We start from the raw sequence: 18,222 nt of genomic DNA on the forward strand, positions 1-18,222 counted from the left end.
TAAATTTACGTGTTAAATAAGGTGGCGTTCGAGACGGTGCATAAACGGCTGTAAACCTCTGATTCGATGGTCTATTTTCATTTTTTTTCTACGGCCTTTAAAACCTTTATTTGATCTCGATTGAATTGTATATTTGAGCACTGCAGAACACAACTTGTCTTGTTTGCACTTCCAAAATCCTTCAATTTCGTCGTACTTGAGCAAAATTTAATGCCGTTTCCACCAATCAAATTTGCCTTGCGCTCTGAGCGCAGAGTTGGCAGAAGATTTACCTTTAAAGACTGTCCGTTTGACCTATGCCTTGGTATTGTTGCCATCGCTCCTGTTTTTAAAAGTTCATGAACAAAACTAATATAGATCGTGCTCGGAAACGCAAGGCAAGAGTTGAAACAAACATCCCCATGTCCTTGTTTCTCAAGACTGCACGTGGTAACGTGTTCTTTTTATCTCTCTGGTTACCTCTGCCACCAAAAGTGGACTAAGGTTATCTTTTCACTCCTGTCTGTCATTTGTTTGTCTGTCTGTGAGCAGGATATCCTAAAAAGTTGTGGATGGATTCGGACAAAATTTGCTGGACAGGTTGGGTGTGTGTCAGGGACAAAATGATTAGATTTTAGTGAATATCCAGAACCGGATCTGGATACTAGAATTTTTAAAGTGATGCTTCACCATTGACAGGGCAAAAAATATGTAGCATGAGGTCTCAGAGTTGTGGACAAATTCAAACAAAATGAGGTTGGGAAGGATGGGTGTGTGTGACGAGGAGGAATTTGATTTTGATGAAGATCCAAAACCAGTTTCAGAAACGAGGATTTAAAAAAATTTCTAAATTCTTCATCATTGAGAGACGGGACCAAAAAACTATATCACACGACATTTTAAAAAGTTATGGATAGATTATGGCTAAACCTGGGGGACAAGTTGGTTTGGTGACAATAACTAGTCGATTCGATTTTGGTTCAGGTCCGAATTTAGATCCGGTCCATCAGTGGATACAAAACGTGAACTCTTCACTCTGCCGGACGGATGCGCTATACCGAGTGCCGTTCGAGTTATTTCTGTTTCCTCCATTAATTCCATTCATTAGAGGACTTGTTGTTGTTGTTGTTGTTGTTCAATGGCACATAAGTCCTATAAATTCCATATCCATCCAATTACCCATGCTTGCAGAGTATATTTGCTTGTATATAATGAAGAGGCCAAAATATACAATAAAATTTCAATTTATGCACGAATTGAAAAAAAGGTTAAATGTTTGCATTTGTGCACCAACCACAGACTGGGACCTGGGAAGATAAACCTTTGGAACTTGGCAACAACACTACGGACCCTCTTGTCAGGCATCACAGTAACCTGACATTGTACAGGAAGGATGAAGATTTGGAGGCTCCTTTTGTGGGGGGTCGCAGCAATTTGAGCCTGTACGGGGAGGGTGAAGATTCTGAAGACATGGGGGATGTTTTTCCTTCCAATGTTCAGAATACGTCTTGGGTAGAGGAACTTAGAAAGGTTCCTCTGAACAATCATACTGTCACAGGCCTCTCTCCTGCCACCTTCTACCATCTTCGTGTCTCCTGTGGGAATGACGCTGGCTTTTCAACCTGGTCGGCATGGCTCAATGTTTCTACCGCCGAAGGAGGTATTTCTATTGTAATTCAGAATCTTCAGTACATGCTTTGCCCCAAAAAGGGATTGTTAATGACCGTATGTTTTGCTCTCACTTTCAGTACCTTCCTCAAGTCCCAGTGACCTCTATCTACTCCCATTGGCAGAAGGCATGAACCTTTCTTGGGCCCCTGTACCTCAGAAACATGTTAATGGCGTCCTATTGGGTTACAAAGTCTTGTATCGTGTTCTGGATTCTCAACAGGTAGGATTTTTTTTTTTTTAAAGATCTTTCAAACTAATGTCAATTGTCTTCATTCATTTAACCTCTTTATACTTGTACCCAAATTAAGTATAAAATAGATTCCAACTTTGATTTGTAATTTATACAAGGTACGAAATCGTGGACCCAAGACCGAGAGCTTTGCATACTCGTCTGTGACCTATCTAACGTGTGTTTGAATCCCGACCTGGCTATAACCTGATCATCGCGGTGTTTCACAATGAGGGTGATTCATCAATGTGGGTGCCGTCCCTTGGATGGACGTTAAACGGGGTCCAGTCCTGTCTGTCAGTATTACTTTGTAGTCGTTAAAGATCCCTCGGTATCCTTCGTGAATAGTAGGTGAGCTATCTATGGTACTCTGAACTTGCATACATGGTCGAGTATCCTGCATCGGAGTGGCGACCCATCCATGATGGTAACACTCGTCAAGAAACTGCTTGGTGGAACCCCCTCTGCATAGTATATGGTGCATGAGCACTAAGTAGTTGTTGAATAATAATGTTGTAATCGTTCAGGTTTGTTACAAGTGAAAGGTCGTGTCAATTGGGGGGGCAGGGTGGGGTTGGGGTTTGGGGTTTGGTGGGGGCATGGGGATATTTGCTCTAAATGTTGTTTTGTTTTCAGCAGCACACATTTCTATTTAATTTTTACACTCAGCTTATTTTAATCTTCGTGTCAAATGCAAATTTCATGTAATAATAATAATAATTGTTGGTAATTATTTATTTTGTAATTATGTTAGGTTGCTCATGTTTGTTGCAATTTCTGATGTAGGGTTCAGTAATATGACCACCATTGCTGCATATATATATACTAGGGCATGCCCGTACTATATATAAGCTAGGACGTGCCCGTACGTGGGTGCAAAAAAACATGCGTGCAAACAACAACAACAAAAAAAAACTTTGAAACCACGTGGCAGTAACGACCACAGAACCCCCCCCTCTATTTACATGAATGGTTTGGTCCATTCGCAACGACCACAGAACCCCCCCCTCTATTTACATGAAATGGTTTGGTCCAAAGCGAACGGCTTGCGGTGTTTGGTAAAGAAATCGCCATAGCTCGGTAACTACTTGTCCGATTAATTTCAAACCTTGAAAAGGCACATCCTCGGGTCCCCAGCAATATACCTGGCAAGTTTCAAGTATATCGGACCGGTAGTTGTCGAGAAACAGCGGTCACAGACAAACATACACACATACACACATACAAACACACATACACACATACACACAGAGATTAATGGAATTATAGATAGATATATATATTGTTAAGGACCGCAGATAGGATGTTGATTTGCCGAGCGGATGGCGCCGCGGCCCTAACAGTTACCCCTACTAACCCGATTCCTGAACGTTGGCCAAAATCGCGCCACAGATATTCAATAGAGAAAAGACAAAGGCGACACGGATGTGAAGAAGAAGAAGAAGACAAAAAGGTTTGAAATGCTACTAAATTTATTCCTACTATTTACACAATCAAAGAAACCAAGGAGAAGGAAGGATAATAAAACAATTTACAGAAGATATTAGAGACACAGTGCAATGCTAGCTTACCTACAGTCTTAATTAACCCAGGACAGAACAAACAAAAGACAGACTCATTCGGGGAATGATGACAGGAATGGCAGGAGGTGGATGGCTGGAGGGGGAGGAAGGCACGGAGCTGGCTGGAGCTTGATCCCGCACGGTACGTCGGGCTGGACCTCGACGGCCGCCGATGCCACCGATCCTGTGGTGTGCGCGGGGTAATGGGTCGGAGCTGCCTGGTGGAGCCAACGCTGCTGGTGGGGGGTTGGTGTGACGGGTTCTCTCCTCTCTCTTTCTTAGTCCAACCCAGTCCAACAACTTCCTCTCTTGCTTAGTCCAACAACAACTTCCAGGCTTTCGGTGTTCTGATCTCCTCCCTCCTCCACACTCTCTGGGGGCCTCTGCCTCGGGTTATATAAGCCCCACCCTTGACCCTTTTGCGAACCTCCCCCAAACGTTCTCTCTCCGCCCTCTAAAGCCAACCCCTCGTTCTGGGTTGGTCGGCAAGGGCTGGTTCACTCCTCCCCTCTATGACGAGGTGGAGACACGCCCTTCTTCCCCGACCTTGCCTCGTGGCCAATGGTGGTTTTGGGGGCGATTCGCGCTAGCCCCAGCCAAAGGGCAGCAATGGCAATGAAGAAAACCGCCCAAAATGCAGTTGGCAATTGCAGCAAAGTGGACGGCAGATGAAATGCAGCAAAGTGGCTAAACCTGGCACTTGGAAGATGCCATGTCGGAGGGATCTACTTTATTTAATGCAGTGCAATGGAGTGTCAAATTAGTGGAAGACAAATCCTTAGCCTAATACACATAATAAGGATATAACTGTCAACAAGGGGGGAAATCTATGATTGGCTAACGTGTGGTGTTTATGAACTAATTACGGGACGCACTTTGACCTTTATACATAACTGGAGCAAGGAGGGCGATACTTTTACAACAATTTACACAACAACAACAAAAAAACCATTCTCATGTCCGCAACACTATATATATATATATATATATAGGAAGACCGTTATGTGTCGAAACACAATGTGTTTACGAAACATCTGCCAATTAGCATTTTTTTTTTTTTGTAAAAATTGATTTATGAGTGAATCATGGAAGAGCAATTCATGGAAATCATGGAAGATGCAGGGTAAAAATGGCAGCGAACTGATAGGAGGGCAACAGTTGTACACAATTACGAAAAAAATGAATGAATATCAGTAGGAAACACTAACTTTCAAATCTGATGTCTGCGTTATGTAGGCCAGGTTAATGTCGGTCGAAAAGGTCTTGGATATAGATCGGGGGGATATGAGATGGTCATGCACGTCTCGCTTTTTACACCTTAGATGGAAGAGTGAGATGGAACCGTTTCTGGAAAGATTTTTTTCCTTGAATCGTCAAACTGATGCACCTGTCTGGCCGAAAGTTTGTTGTTTCAAGAATTGCTGTTGTCTGTGTGTGCACGTGCAGGATGATCGTGTTTCTACTTTTGGAAGAAAAAAAAGAAATCCCTATTATGTCCCCTGACTTGTCTGCCTGAACTTTGCTCCGGAACTGGAGTCTTGTACAATGGGGATCGTAAAGCCATTTATGATCTTCTTCTTCTTCTTCTTCTTTTTCTTCCTCTTATTTCTTCTTTTTATTCTTATTTTTCTTCTTCTTTTTCTTCTTCTTCTTCTTCTTTTCTTCTTCTTCCTCTTTTCTTCTTCTTCTTCTTCCTCTTCTTTTTCCTCTTCTTTTTCCTCTTCTTTTTCCTCTTCTTTTTCCTCTTCTTTTTCCTCTTCTTTTTCCTCTTCTTTTTCCTCTTCTTCTTCTTTTCTTCTTCTTCTTCTTTTCGGCTTCTTCTTCTTCTTCTTCTTTTCGTCTTCTTCCTCTTTTCTTCTGCTTCCTCTTTTCTTCTGCTTCCTCTTTCTTCTTATTCTTCTTCTTCTCTTCTTCTTCTTTTCTTCTTCTTATTCTTTTCTTCTTCTTCTTCTTCTTTTTCTTCTTCTTTTCTTATTCTTCTTATTCTTCTTCTTTTCTTCTTCTTCTTATTCTTCTTCTTTTCTTCTTTTCTTCCTGTTCTTCTTCTTTTCTTCTTCTTCTTCTTCTTCTTTTCGTCTTCTTTTCTTCTTCTTCTTGTCTTATTATTATTATTATTATTATTCTTCTTCTTTTCTTCGCCCACTACTTGCTTATTAATAAGTGTTGTAAGTGTGAGAATCCAACCTTGTACCAAAAGATCTTGCACTTCTTGCTGGTTACCATTACATCTCCATTGCCACCGACGTCATGAAGGAGTCTGAAGAGTAGAAGATGTAAACAAAGTGCAAACGGATACCAGACTGAGCAGAATAAGCAGGTTAGGGAAATTGAGGCGAAGACTTGAAACTGTTTGCCAGCTGCAAGGATTTGTGACCACCTGCGGTGTTTATAAAACTATTTTCATTCATCAGAACAAAATCTGTCTGCATCGCAAATGATGTTTGTTTGATACCTTTTTTTGCGTTCTGCAATTTCTGTTGAATGTGTTTGTCTTTGTACAGAATCTATAAATTATGTATGCAAATAGATGGGAAAGAACAAAGAAGGGGAGACGGAAGTTGTTTTCACCCTTGTCTGTATCTGTCTGTCTGTTTATCTGTTTGTCTGCCTATGAACAGGATAACTCAAAATGTTATGGACGGATCCGGATGAAACTTGGTCGACAGATTGGGTGTGTGACCAGGATGAATTGATTGGACTCGCAAGTTGCCCCCGTCTACCACATTTATTGCCACATCTGATGCAATTTGAATGTTCAAATGGTGCAAGGTGCTCCATTTGAAACTGTTTGTTTGTTCGATTATATGATGTCTGAGGTCCGTAATAAAAATTTGTATTTGTGCCAAAGCTAGTGACCAATTGCAAGTTAACAGTAGGATTTTGTTGAAGATCCGGGGCCTGATCCGATAAAGATTTTTAAGCGATTCTTCACCATTGAGTTGTGGAGCCAAAGATCATATGTCGCACGATATTTCAAAAGTTGTGGACGGATTATAGTAAAACTTAGTGGATGAGTTGGGGAGGTGACGAGAACAAGCCGATTCGATTTTGGTTCAGGTCCGAATCCAGATCCGGCCTATCGGTGGGATACCAAACGTAAACTGTTCAGCCTGGCGGAGGTGTGCGCTCTACCGAGTGTCGTTGTAGTTGATACTGCAGTTCTGTTTAATTGTTCTCTCTGTACAATTTTGATCATTTGATTGTGGGTTTTTGTTGTACTATTGCTATTTTTTTTCTCCTAATTTGGTTTTAGTGTTTGTCTTTCGTTGTGTACAGGACGAATCTTTAAATTATCTATGCAAATAGAATGGAAAGAACAAAGTAGGGGGACGGGTGTCAAAGGTTCTGCCATTGTTTGAAAGATTTATATAGTGTCCCTTTAAACAAACATGACCAGTGAAAACTGTTCTCTACATGTTCAGAGGACGCACTCATTGATTCTTTCTTTTAATTATTCTTGAGAAGTATAACAGCTCTCTGTCTGCGGGCACTGCATAAAGGGCCGTTTGTCAAGGGTCGTCTACATTGTATGTACACAAAGGGATTGCGGGTGGCAAATTCAGACAATGTAAAGGGAAGGAGGGAAGGTATGAGAACTGGAGAGGTTGAAGATGAAGAAAATGTGTTTGGGAGAGGGGTAGAGGAGGGGGTGCTATGGTTGAAAATGTGTTTGGGAGAGGGTTAGAGGAGGGGGTGCTATGGTTGAAAATGTGTTTGGGAGAGGGGTAGAGGAGGGGGTGCTATGGTTGAAAATGTGTTGTTTTTTATGAGGGTGATAATAAAAGTTACATATGTTAGTACAGATTACATGTTGATTGTGGAGTTATCCTCGAAGAACAATTGCATACCATGCTGGTTAAGTCAAGGTTCCAATACGAATGAAGAACTGGTCTTGTGGTTGAGGCCTCGTGTCGACCCGTCTCAATGGACAGGTAGAAAGTTGGATGAAATGAACAGGCCGTTGATCAAGGAATGCCAGCTGACGTTTTGGTCGTGAACCCCTCATCGGAACAAATGTTGTACATTCCCTCCAGTGAACGCCCAAAACTTCTCTCTTCGACTTCTTCTTGCTTCCCAGGGCGTCCCCCCCCCTCCCCCTCCCCCCCCTCCCCCCTCCCTCCCCCCTCCCCCCTCCCTTCCCCCCCTCCCCCCTCCCTTCCCCTCCCCTCCCCCCTCCCCTCCCCCCTCCCCCTCCCCTCCCCTCACCCTCTCCCCCTCCCCCCTCCCACCCCTCTCTCTCCCATCCCTCCCCCTCCCCCCTCTCCTCCCCTCCCCCCTCCCACTCCCCCTCCCCCTCCCCCTACCCCCTCTTCTCCCTCACGTTTATACACGGAATGCGGGTACTTCCCCCCCCCCCTCTTCTCCCCTCTCCCCCTCTCCTCCCCTCCCCCCTCTTAGAATACCTCAATCAATGTCCCATTGATTTCATCCAATATTCCAATAGGTTACCTTTGCTTTGTTTGACACCTTGTAATCCACTCCGATTGAATAGAGTATGCTGGCTTTTTGTGAGTAGTTTGCCTCAGTTGTAATGTTCTGCAAATGCTCTCCATTTCCCTCTTTGTATTCACGATATTCTCTTCCAACTTAAGTCCGTGGGGTTTCCCTGTCATCGTGAGTTTGTTGTGCCATATGGGTTTCGCCATCCCATCTGGGTCTTTTAATTCTCAAACAAACATTCCTCTTGGAAATGTTAACTTGGAGTTACTATCTGTTTGCGTGCTTGTTCACATGACTTGAAGATTCGAAACTGACCCAAAGATAGAGCATCAAATTGATAGTCCTGCCTGATAGATAACATTGATTCATTCCTTCAATCATTCCATTACCGTAAAATGGGGGGAATAGGGACACAAACTGAAAAAAAGTTCGGAAACTTTTTTCGCTGAAAATTGATAACCATACTGATTTGTTGATATTTGGGTTGAAAGTGTTCTCTTGTTTTTTTAAAAAGCAACTTATAGTCCCTATTAACCCCATATATGGGTTAAATAGGAATAAATAGGATTTTTATGGCTGTCGCTATTCACCCCGTTTTACGCGTCAATAGGGACAGTCACTAATACAAAAAATAATAATCAAGAAATAGACAGTTTGGAGAAACTTTTTATCCCATATTTTTTTTCATTGGCACCATGGTTTATATTATGGGCGCATATTATGTGCATCCATCTGAGCGATCAATTTAGCAATAAGTTGGAAACTCAGGATTGTTTCTTGATTATTATTTTTTTGGTATTAGTCGCTGTCCCTATTGATGCGTAAAACGGGGTGAATAGGGACAGCCATAAAAATCCTATTTATTCCTATTTAACCTATATATGGGGTTAATAGGGACTATAAGTTGCTTTTTAAAAAACAAGAGAACACTTTCAACCAAAATATCAACAAATCAGTATGGTTATCAATTTTCAGCGAAAAGAGTTTCCGAACTTTTTTTCAGTTTGTGTCCTATTCCCCTTGCTGTCCCTATTCCCCCCATTTTACGGTACTCATCGGACTGGATCGTATCGTACGCTGGGATCTCAAAGGAGAAAGATCTATTGGTGAAGCCTCATTGGGGCCTCGAAGACGTTTATAGACCAGTAAGGCCTTTGATGAGGAGAACGATAAGTGTTCGACTGTTGATTGAACCGGACGGGCCTGGGTGACTATTTTATTGTTCAATGGTTCCATTGTTTATTTGTTCTTCATTTTTGATTCCGATCTTTACTTTGTACGAATATGAAAATATAGACATTGTGAGAAGCCAGATTCCAGTGGCTTGTGAAGTTTGCAAACAATATTATTTGCTGTATGTTCATCCAAAATGAAGTTGATGTTAGTGCTTGTGAAGTGCAGTAAATGTTAAATCACACCTTCAATGTGAGATGAAGTTACAAACATTTGAACTTTTTTCCCTTCTATCTTGACCTACTCTTTACATCTAGCTATCTCACGTTAACATCGCAGTAACCGAAAGTTTGTGAACAGCTTTGTTGTTTATGTCGTCATTGCTTTTGTTTTCCCAATTTCCTTCACACTCGATACGAAGCCTTTTACTCTTTTTTTCTTCTTCTTATGTCCAACGTGATGAGCTAAGGTTGTTGTTTTCTGGGTTTATTTTTCTCTCTTGGCCTGAACAGCAAAGGAATTTCACTGCCAAATGTCCTTCAAAATGCCTTCGTCTTCCCCTTCTTCTTCAGCAGTCTGCTGACCCCGAGGTTTACTTCGCCCACAGTGATAAAGGACTATTCCTTTCATTCACCGAGCTCCCCTTCTCCCGTTGTGTGGTTGTAATAAACAATGTCGCGTTGTTCGGGTAGTTTTTTATGTGTTGTTTTACCATTTGGTAAAATTTGGTTCGTGATGAAATGTGTTTTTCATTTAGTGTTTCCTTCTGGAGCGGTCACCATGTGTTTGGCACCCCAACATGGAGGCGTTCACAGTACACACGATTATCGGTCTTTCATTACTCTTATTACGTCGTTAAGTCATTAATATGAATCGATGTCAGATATCTAGATCTTTATTTTATTTTCTTAATGAGGTTTTTATTTATTTTTTAAATACACACTGATGATGCTATGTAAAACTGGTATCGTGGATCTCCACATCCAAAATAATTGTGTGAAATGTTAGAAGCTTGCTGAAGGAACCGGTCTTGTACAACTGGTCTGAGGATAAATCTTGAGAAAGAATAACTCAGAACTAGAACGCATAGCTCTGCCAGGTTGAACAGTTTACGTTTTGTATCCGACTTATAAGCCGGATCTGTATCCGGACCTGAACCAAAATCGAATCGACTTGTTTTTGTCAGCTGCCAAACTCATCCACCTAGTTTTGTTGGTTTTGAGATATTCTGATGTAGATGTATATATATGTATTTTATATATATTTATTTCTATATATATTTATACATACATATATGAAGCCTGGTGTTGGCTTAGCCGTTAGGGATCCGAGGATCCTGGGTTTGAATCTCGGTTGATCGCTGAATTAACGCTAGGGGGGTTGACTCAGCCTGTCATCCTTCCGAGGTCAACAAATTGAGTACCAGTTCACTGGTAATTCCCTGTGTGTCGCAAGAGGTGACTAACAGGGTTGGCGGCAGGAAGAGCATCCGGCCATAAAACATTGCTTCCAAAAGGGAACCACTTCGCATGCTCGATTCGTGCATAATGCAGCAGTGGAGAACACGGACACGAAAACAAGTTCTGACCATCTGTAAACAAGTGGTCGTCTGCCAGCGAGTGACTGCTTTGAACAAATGGGACCTGCGTAACATATAAACAAGTTTCGAGCAATGCGGGTTTCTTTTCACTTTTGCTGGGATGTGATTCGTGCATAACGGGGCGGACACGAAAAAAAAATACGACAACATTATCGCGAAAAATTTTTAACTTTCTGATTGATCGATTGAATAAGCGTCAAGGGCATTCTTCTGAAGATATTTCTTAACATACACACCTAGCTCATTTCACAAGTCCTTCGTGATTTGAAAATGAAAGTGACATCACAATTATTGTGAATTTGTTGGACACCAAGCGATATGCACGGATGACTTATTTTGCCACGCATTGCACATTTCAAGGAATTTTAGGAAATGTAAAAAACAACACCAGGAGACATACACTACATGACCAACAGTATGTGGACACCCATTCTAATTAGTGGATTCGGCTGTTTCAGCCTCACCCATTTCTGGCAGGTATATATAATCAAGCACACAGCCATGCAATCTCCACAGACAAACATTGGCAGTAGAATGGGTCGTACTGAAGAGCTCAGTGACTTTCAACATGGCACTGTCATAGGATGCCACCTTTCCAACAAGTCAGTTCGTCAAATTTCTGCCCTGCTAGAGCTGCTCCGGTCATCTGTAAGTGCTGTTATTGTGAAGTGGAAACGTCTTGGAGCAACAACAGCTCAGCCGCGAAGTGGTCGGCCACACAAGCTCACAGAACGGGACCGCCAAGTGCTGAAGCACATAGTGCATAAATATCGTCTGCTCTCGGTTGCAACACTCACTATCGAGTTCCAAACTGTCTCTGGAAGCAACGTCAGCACAACAACTGTTCGTTCGAAGCTTCATAAAATGGGTTTCCATGGCCGAGCAGCCACACACAAGGCTAAGATCACCATGCACAAAGCCAAGCGTCGGCTGGAGTGGTGTTAAGCTCGCCGCCATTGTACTCTGGAGCAGTGGAAATGCGTTCTTTGGAGTGATGAATCACGTTTCACCATCTGGCAATCCGACGGACGAATCTGGGTTTGGCGGATGTCAGGAGAACGCTGCCTGCCCGAATGCATCGTGCCAACTGTAAAGTTTGGTGGAGGAGGAATAATGGTCTGGGGCTGTTTTTCATGGTTCGGGCTCGGCCCCTTTGTTCCAGTGAAGGGAAATCTTAACACGACAGCATACAATGATATTCTAGACGATTGTGTGTTTCCAACTTTGTTGCAACAGTTTGCGGAAGGCCCTTTCCTGTTTCAGCATGTCAATGCCCCCCATACACAAAGCGAAGTCCATACAGAAATGGTTTGTCGAGATCGGTGTGGAAGAACTTGACTGGCCTGCACAAAGCTCTGACCTCAACCCCATCGAACACCTTTGGGATGAATTGGAACGCCGACTGCGAGCCAGGCCTAATCGCCCAACATCAGTGCCTGACCTCACTAATGGTTTTGTGGCTGAATGGAAGCAAGTCCGCGCAGCAATGTTCCAACATCTAGTGGAAAGCCTTCCCAGAAGAGTGTAGGCTGTTGTAGCAGCAAAGGGGGGACCAACTCCATATTAATGCCAATGATTTCGGAATGAGATGTTTGATGTTCGGGTGTACACATACTTTCGGTCATGTCATGTACTAGACATCAAACATAACATTTAATTACAATTTTAATCATCAATGCATATTTTTATTTAAAGACGATGAAATAAAAATGGATATAGTGAGAATGTAACATTTTATTTCAAAAATATGCATTTTTGTCTTGTTTACTCAACCATCGCAAATCTATTTGCATGATATAATGTGAAAATCAGGTTTTTGCAGGCCCTCAAGACTATTTGCTACAACATAAAACCATAAGTGCCTTTTCATTCAGTTCATATTTTTTAATTGAGGGCATTTTATTTCATCTGTGTAAAAGTGCACGCTGTATTGTAGCCATGTGCATATATATATATATATATATATATATATATATATATATATATATATATATATATATATATATATATATATATATATATATATATATATATATATATATAGTTTTTGGGTTATCTCTCAATGGTGAAGAATCGCTTATAAATAAATAAATAAAAATTCTCGTGCCCGGATCCGAATCTTCACTCAAATGGAATAGATTTGTTCCTGTTAAAAACCCAATCTGACCACCGAATGTCATCTGAATCTGTCTATAACTTGTTGAGATATCGTGCTCACAGACAGACCAGGGTGAAATCATAACCACAGATCACCTTTGATGGTGGAGGTAATAATAAAAAAGCGAAAAACAAAAATATTGAGAGATTGAAATCCATGCAGAGAATCTTGAGGGAATTCCAGATTTCTCTGATCCGACCTTCGACCGTAGTGTGCTGCTTCGTGAGTTCAGTTACAAAGGCCATCTTTCTCTATCCACAGGAGGTTCTGGATGTCGGCCTCAATCAGTATGCCTTGCTCAACATCTCCCTTCCAACTGTTGGCAACCTCACCATGCAGGTTTTGGCCTACACCAATGCTGGTGATGGGCCTCCGAGTGAGTCATTCACCGTTTCTACACATTTACCTGGTGAGCAATTTACCTGGTGATTATGGCACTGATTTGATACTCGTATACCTAGTTATGCTTCTTTGCAAAATGTTTCATGCAGGATGTAGAATGAATATATTTTACCTGTAATGTGTTGAAGACCCTGATGAAGTGAAGTGGTACTTGTATGAAGTACAGCACACGTGAATCATCGTTACATGGGTTGTACCCATGTAATATGGTAAAATATTTGATCTCATTGGGTAATTACGTCAACGAATGGATTTCCTGTCGGAGTCCAAAGGTGGCACTTGTTTTAATATTTGGGTTAAACAGGGTGGTGGGGGGTGGGGAGGAGGTCCGAGAGGTTGCACATCAAGTCCAGGCAAACGATGACGTGATGTATTTATACAAGGAAGCTTCGATACAATAAGAGGGCCATTTGCCTGTCATATCTATTTTCCATAATACTTTTTGTGAATATCCCAAATCACTTATTGGCAGGGTCTCTGTATGGCATACTCTCTGTATGGCACATGGCACCAATCTAAATAACCTGCTTTTTCACAAGATCCCTTGGGATATTTTGTATCCATTCCATTTCGGACAGCTCACATGGCTTTGAGTTCCCTCCAGCTGATGATGACCTTTTGCCTCTGTGTCTCCACCGACACGGGGAAGTTTCTTGAATGTGAAGTTTGTTAAATGACGCAAAACTTCTTTGTTGCATCGCCGAGAGCCCTTTTGAGTCAAACTGCGTTTGGAATCCGAAAGTCCTCGAGAGTTCACAAAATCAAACTGAGCTTTCCTTGAAACTTTTCTTTTTTTTGCCAAATTTGTTTTTCTTTTCTTTAACTGATGTTTAACTTTACCACAGCTGATGTGAAATGAAACTTTTCACTTCCCCGGATAAAGTGTAACAAAACCTGCGGTTTGTTTTTCCTAAAATACGAAGGCATGACTCACTCAAGTTCTCATTTCCAAGACCACGAAATTTGCTTTTCATTCCTTATCGATAAAAGATTCCCCACTGGCGTCGATTTTGTGGAAACTTCACCCGTAGAGCATCCTACAAAACCCAGGCCCGATGTAGACTCGCCTTATTAACGAGTGATATTGAAGAGCTTTAAATGCCGTTTTGTTTTCTTGGACTGGCAGGATACCTTAGAGGTATGCGCACTCTGCTCCCAGATATCTAACCTGGGTTCGAATCCCGATACCAGCTCTAAATTGCCATCCTGGTGTTCCACATGCAGGGCGACTCGTCAATGCAGGGAAAACTTGCAGGGAAAACCAAATCGGGGGATTGAGAGATGGGTTAAGTAATATGGGAAATCAAATCGGGGGGCTAGAAGCCAAATTTGAGGGTTTAGACAATAAATTTGAGGGTTTAGACAATAAATTTGAGGGTTTAGACAATAAATTTGAGGGGTTAGACAACAGTTTGGAAGGGCTAGAAGGTAAATTGGGGGGCCAACTGGAGGACGGCAAAGACAACTAAGTGTCTAATTTGGGGGGCCAAATTGGGGAAATGAAGGAGGGGTTAACGGGGTTGGAAAACAGAATGGCTGCCCAGGAGAAACAGATGGAAGGGGTGAAGAATGGGTTAGAGGGGTTAGAAAACACCATGGAAGGCAAATTGAGGGGAAATAGGGGAGCAATCCGCCTGGGAAATTAAACAGATGGGGAATCAGATAGAGGAGGTGAAAATCGGGTTAGAAACCAAATTGGATGCCCAGAGGAATGATTTGGAGCAGATGAGGGCGGCATCTACCAAAGAGATGGGAGAAATGGGGGAGGAGATCAGACGAGGTGTGGGCGAAGAGGTCGCGGGGGTACGCGAGGAGGTAAAGCGGGGTGAGGAGCATATGGAGAAAGAGGTGAGAAATGGGACGGCAAAGTTACAAGGTGGCATAGAGGATCTGTCGTCAATCCGACAGAAGGATGTTGAGCAGGGTGTCCCATCTGCTGGCATTCCACTAGGTGGGCAATGAAGATCCCATGCTGTCCTTCGTGAGGAGTAGGCGAGTTATCTCTGGAACCTCTAACAAATTACAAGTACCTGCACTGGCTACCACTGGGAAGGCAAAGGCAAACCACCTGACACAACCAAACCAGCCAGCCTTTCCAAATCCCCAAACATAAACCCGAGCTGAGGAACTGCTTCGGTACCTCCAAGCGTTACAACTCTCTGTATGGTAGTATTCTCATGCTACCATCCCCTACACCTACGGAATGCTACCATTGGTACCGTGCTCTACAAGAGAACCCTGTATGGTAGTATTCTCATGCTACCACCCCCTACACCTACGGAATGCTACCATTGGTACCGTGCTCTACAAGAGGACCCTGTATGGTAGTATTCTCATGCTACCACCCCCTACACCTACGGAATGCTACCATTGGTACCGTGCTCTACAAGAGAACCATGTATGGTAGTATTCTCATGCTACCACCCCCTACACCTACGGAATGCTACCATTGGTACCGTGCTCTACAAGAGGACCCTGTATGGTAGTATTCTCATGCTACCATCCCCTGCGCCTACGGAATGCTACCATTGGTACCGTGCTCTACAAGAGGACCCTGTATGGTAGTATTCTCATGCTACCATCCCCTGCGCCTACGGAATGCTACCATTGGTACCGTGCTCTACAAGAGGACCCTGTATGGTAGTATTCTCATGCTACCATCCCCTACACCTACGGAATGCTACCATTGGTACCGTGCTCTACAAGAGAACCCTGTATGGTAGTATTCTCATGCTACCATCCCCTACACCTACGGAATGCTTCCATTGGTACCGTGCTCTACAAGAGGACCCTGTATGGTAGTATTCTCATGCTACCACCCCCTACGCCTACGGAATGCTACCATTGGTACCGTGCTCTACAAGAGGACCCTGTATGGTAGTATTCTCATTATACCATCCCCTACGCCTACGGAATGCTACCATTGGTACCGTGCTCTACAAGAGGACCCTGTATGGTAGTATTCTCATGCTACCATCCCCTGCGCCTACGGAATGCTACCATTGGTACCGTGCTCTACAAGAGGACCCTGTATGGTAGTATTCTCATGCTACCACCCCCTACGCCTACGGAATGCTACCATTGGTACCGTGCTCTACAAGAGGACCCTGTATGGTAGTATTCTCATTATACCATCCCCTACGCCTACGGAATGCTACCATTGGTACCGTGCTCTACAAGAGGACCCTGTATGGTAGTATTCTCATGCTACCACCCCCTACACCTACGGAATGCTACCATTGGTACCGTGCTCTACAAGAGGACCCTGTATGGTAGTATTCTCATGCTACCACCCCCTACGCCTACGGAATGCTACCATTGGTACCGTGCTCTACAAGAGGACCCTGTATGGTAGTATTCTCATTATACCATCCCCTACGCCTACGGAATGCTACCATTGGTACCGTGCTCTACAAGAGGACCCTGTATGGTAGTATTCTCATGCTACCACCCCCTACACCTACGGAATGCTACCATTGGTACCGTGCTCTACAAGAGGACCCTGTATGGTAGTATTCTCATGCTACCACCCCCTACACCTACGGAATGCTACCATTGGTACCGTGCTCTACAAGAGAACCCTGTATGGTAGTATTCTCATGCTACCATCCCCTACACCTACGGAATGCTACCATTGGTACCGTGCTCTACGAGAGAACCCTGTATGGTAGTATTCTCATGCTACCACCCCCTACACCTACGGAATGCTACCATTGGTACCGTGCTCTACAAGAGGACCCTGTATGGTAGTATTCTCATGCTACCATCCCCTACACCTACGGAATGCTACCATTGGTACCGTGCTCTACAAGAGAACCCTGTATGGTAGTATTCTCATGCTACCACCCCCTACACCTACGGAATGCTACCATTGGTACCGTGCTCTACAAGAGGACCCTGTATGGTAGTATTCTCATGCTACCATCCCCTACACCTACGGAATGCTACCATTGGTACCGTGCTCTACAAGAGAACCCTGTATGGTAGTATTCTCATGCTACCATTGGTATCGTGCTCTACAAGAGAACCCTGTATGGTAGTATTCTCATGCTACCACCCCCTACACCTACGGAATGCTACCATTGGTACCGTGCTCTACAAGAGGACCCTGTATGGTAGTATTCTCATGCTACCACCCCCTACACCTACGGAATGCTACCATTGGTACCGTGCTCTACAAGAGAACCCTGTATGGTAGTATTCTCATGCTACCACCCCCTACACCTACGGAATGCTACCATTGGTACCGTGCTCTACAAGAGGACCCTGTATGGTAGTATTCTCATGCTACCATCCCCTACACCTACGGAATGCTACCATTGGTACCGTGCTCTACAAGAGGACCCTGTATGGTACATTTGATTGATTGCTGAATGATTTCTCCATCAGATGTGAAGTTTCTTCCTGACATGGCAATGGCCAGCACATGTTTCCTGAATGTGTAATGCTACTCACCTTTTTTTTGTTTGTTTTTTTGTATACAACATCGAGGCTCGTGAAAGAGCTAACAATATTAAAACCTATATTGTTTGAAATTGAACCTATATTGTTTGAAACCTATAGGTTTGAAACCTATATTGTTTGAAACCAATATTGAAACCTATATTGAAAACCTATATTGTTTATTTAATTTTGTGAGCATTTTAATGCATTATGCTGAATTAAAAACCAAACGTCGAACTTTAAACGAGCATCTTTGCAGGTGAGCAGGTGAAAGACCTTACTGATAAGACCTGGACTCCAGCCCTTGTGGGCATTCTTTTTGTCGTCCTCATCATCACCCTCATTGGATTGATCGTCGCAGGCCTAAGGAGGAGGAAAGATACTGCTTTTGGGTGGGTCCTTCATTCGGATGATGTATGAATGTACCTAGTATTGCACCTTGTGTTCAATTACAATGCAGCCAGGTGTACTGTGGCTGTGTGGGAGGGGGTGAAGTGGGTGGGGGCAAGGGTGGAGTTGGAGGATGTTTTATTTTTCTGTAATTTATTCATTATATTTTTGTGAA

General features: G+C 43.1%; 1 protein-coding gene across 4 annotated transcripts in view; it reads left to right on the forward strand.

Annotated features, from left to right (window-relative positions):
* LOC137437592 (tyrosine-protein kinase receptor UFO) overlaps positions 1-18,222 on the forward strand; it is a 122,027-nt gene that overhangs the window by 28,052 nt on the left and 75,753 nt on the right. For all 4 annotated transcript variants that reach the window (XM_078766081.1, XM_078766082.1, XM_078766084.1 and 1 more), the window contains 4 exons: positions 1,279-1,639; positions 1,728-1,870; positions 13,074-13,221; positions 17,917-18,049. In XM_078766081.1, the coding sequence (XP_078622207.1) occupies positions 1,279-1,639; positions 1,728-1,870; positions 13,074-13,221; positions 17,917-18,049 (785 nt within the window). The remainder of the gene's footprint in view (positions 1-1,278; positions 1,640-1,727; positions 1,871-13,073; positions 13,222-17,916; positions 18,050-18,222) is intronic.

This window comes from Myxine glutinosa, chromosome 12 (assembly GCF_964187855.1).
Source record: "Myxine glutinosa chromosome 12, kmMyxGlut1.1, whole genome shotgun sequence".
NCBI classification, from domain to species: Eukaryota; Metazoa; Chordata; class Myxini; order Myxiniformes; family Myxinidae; genus Myxine; species Myxine glutinosa.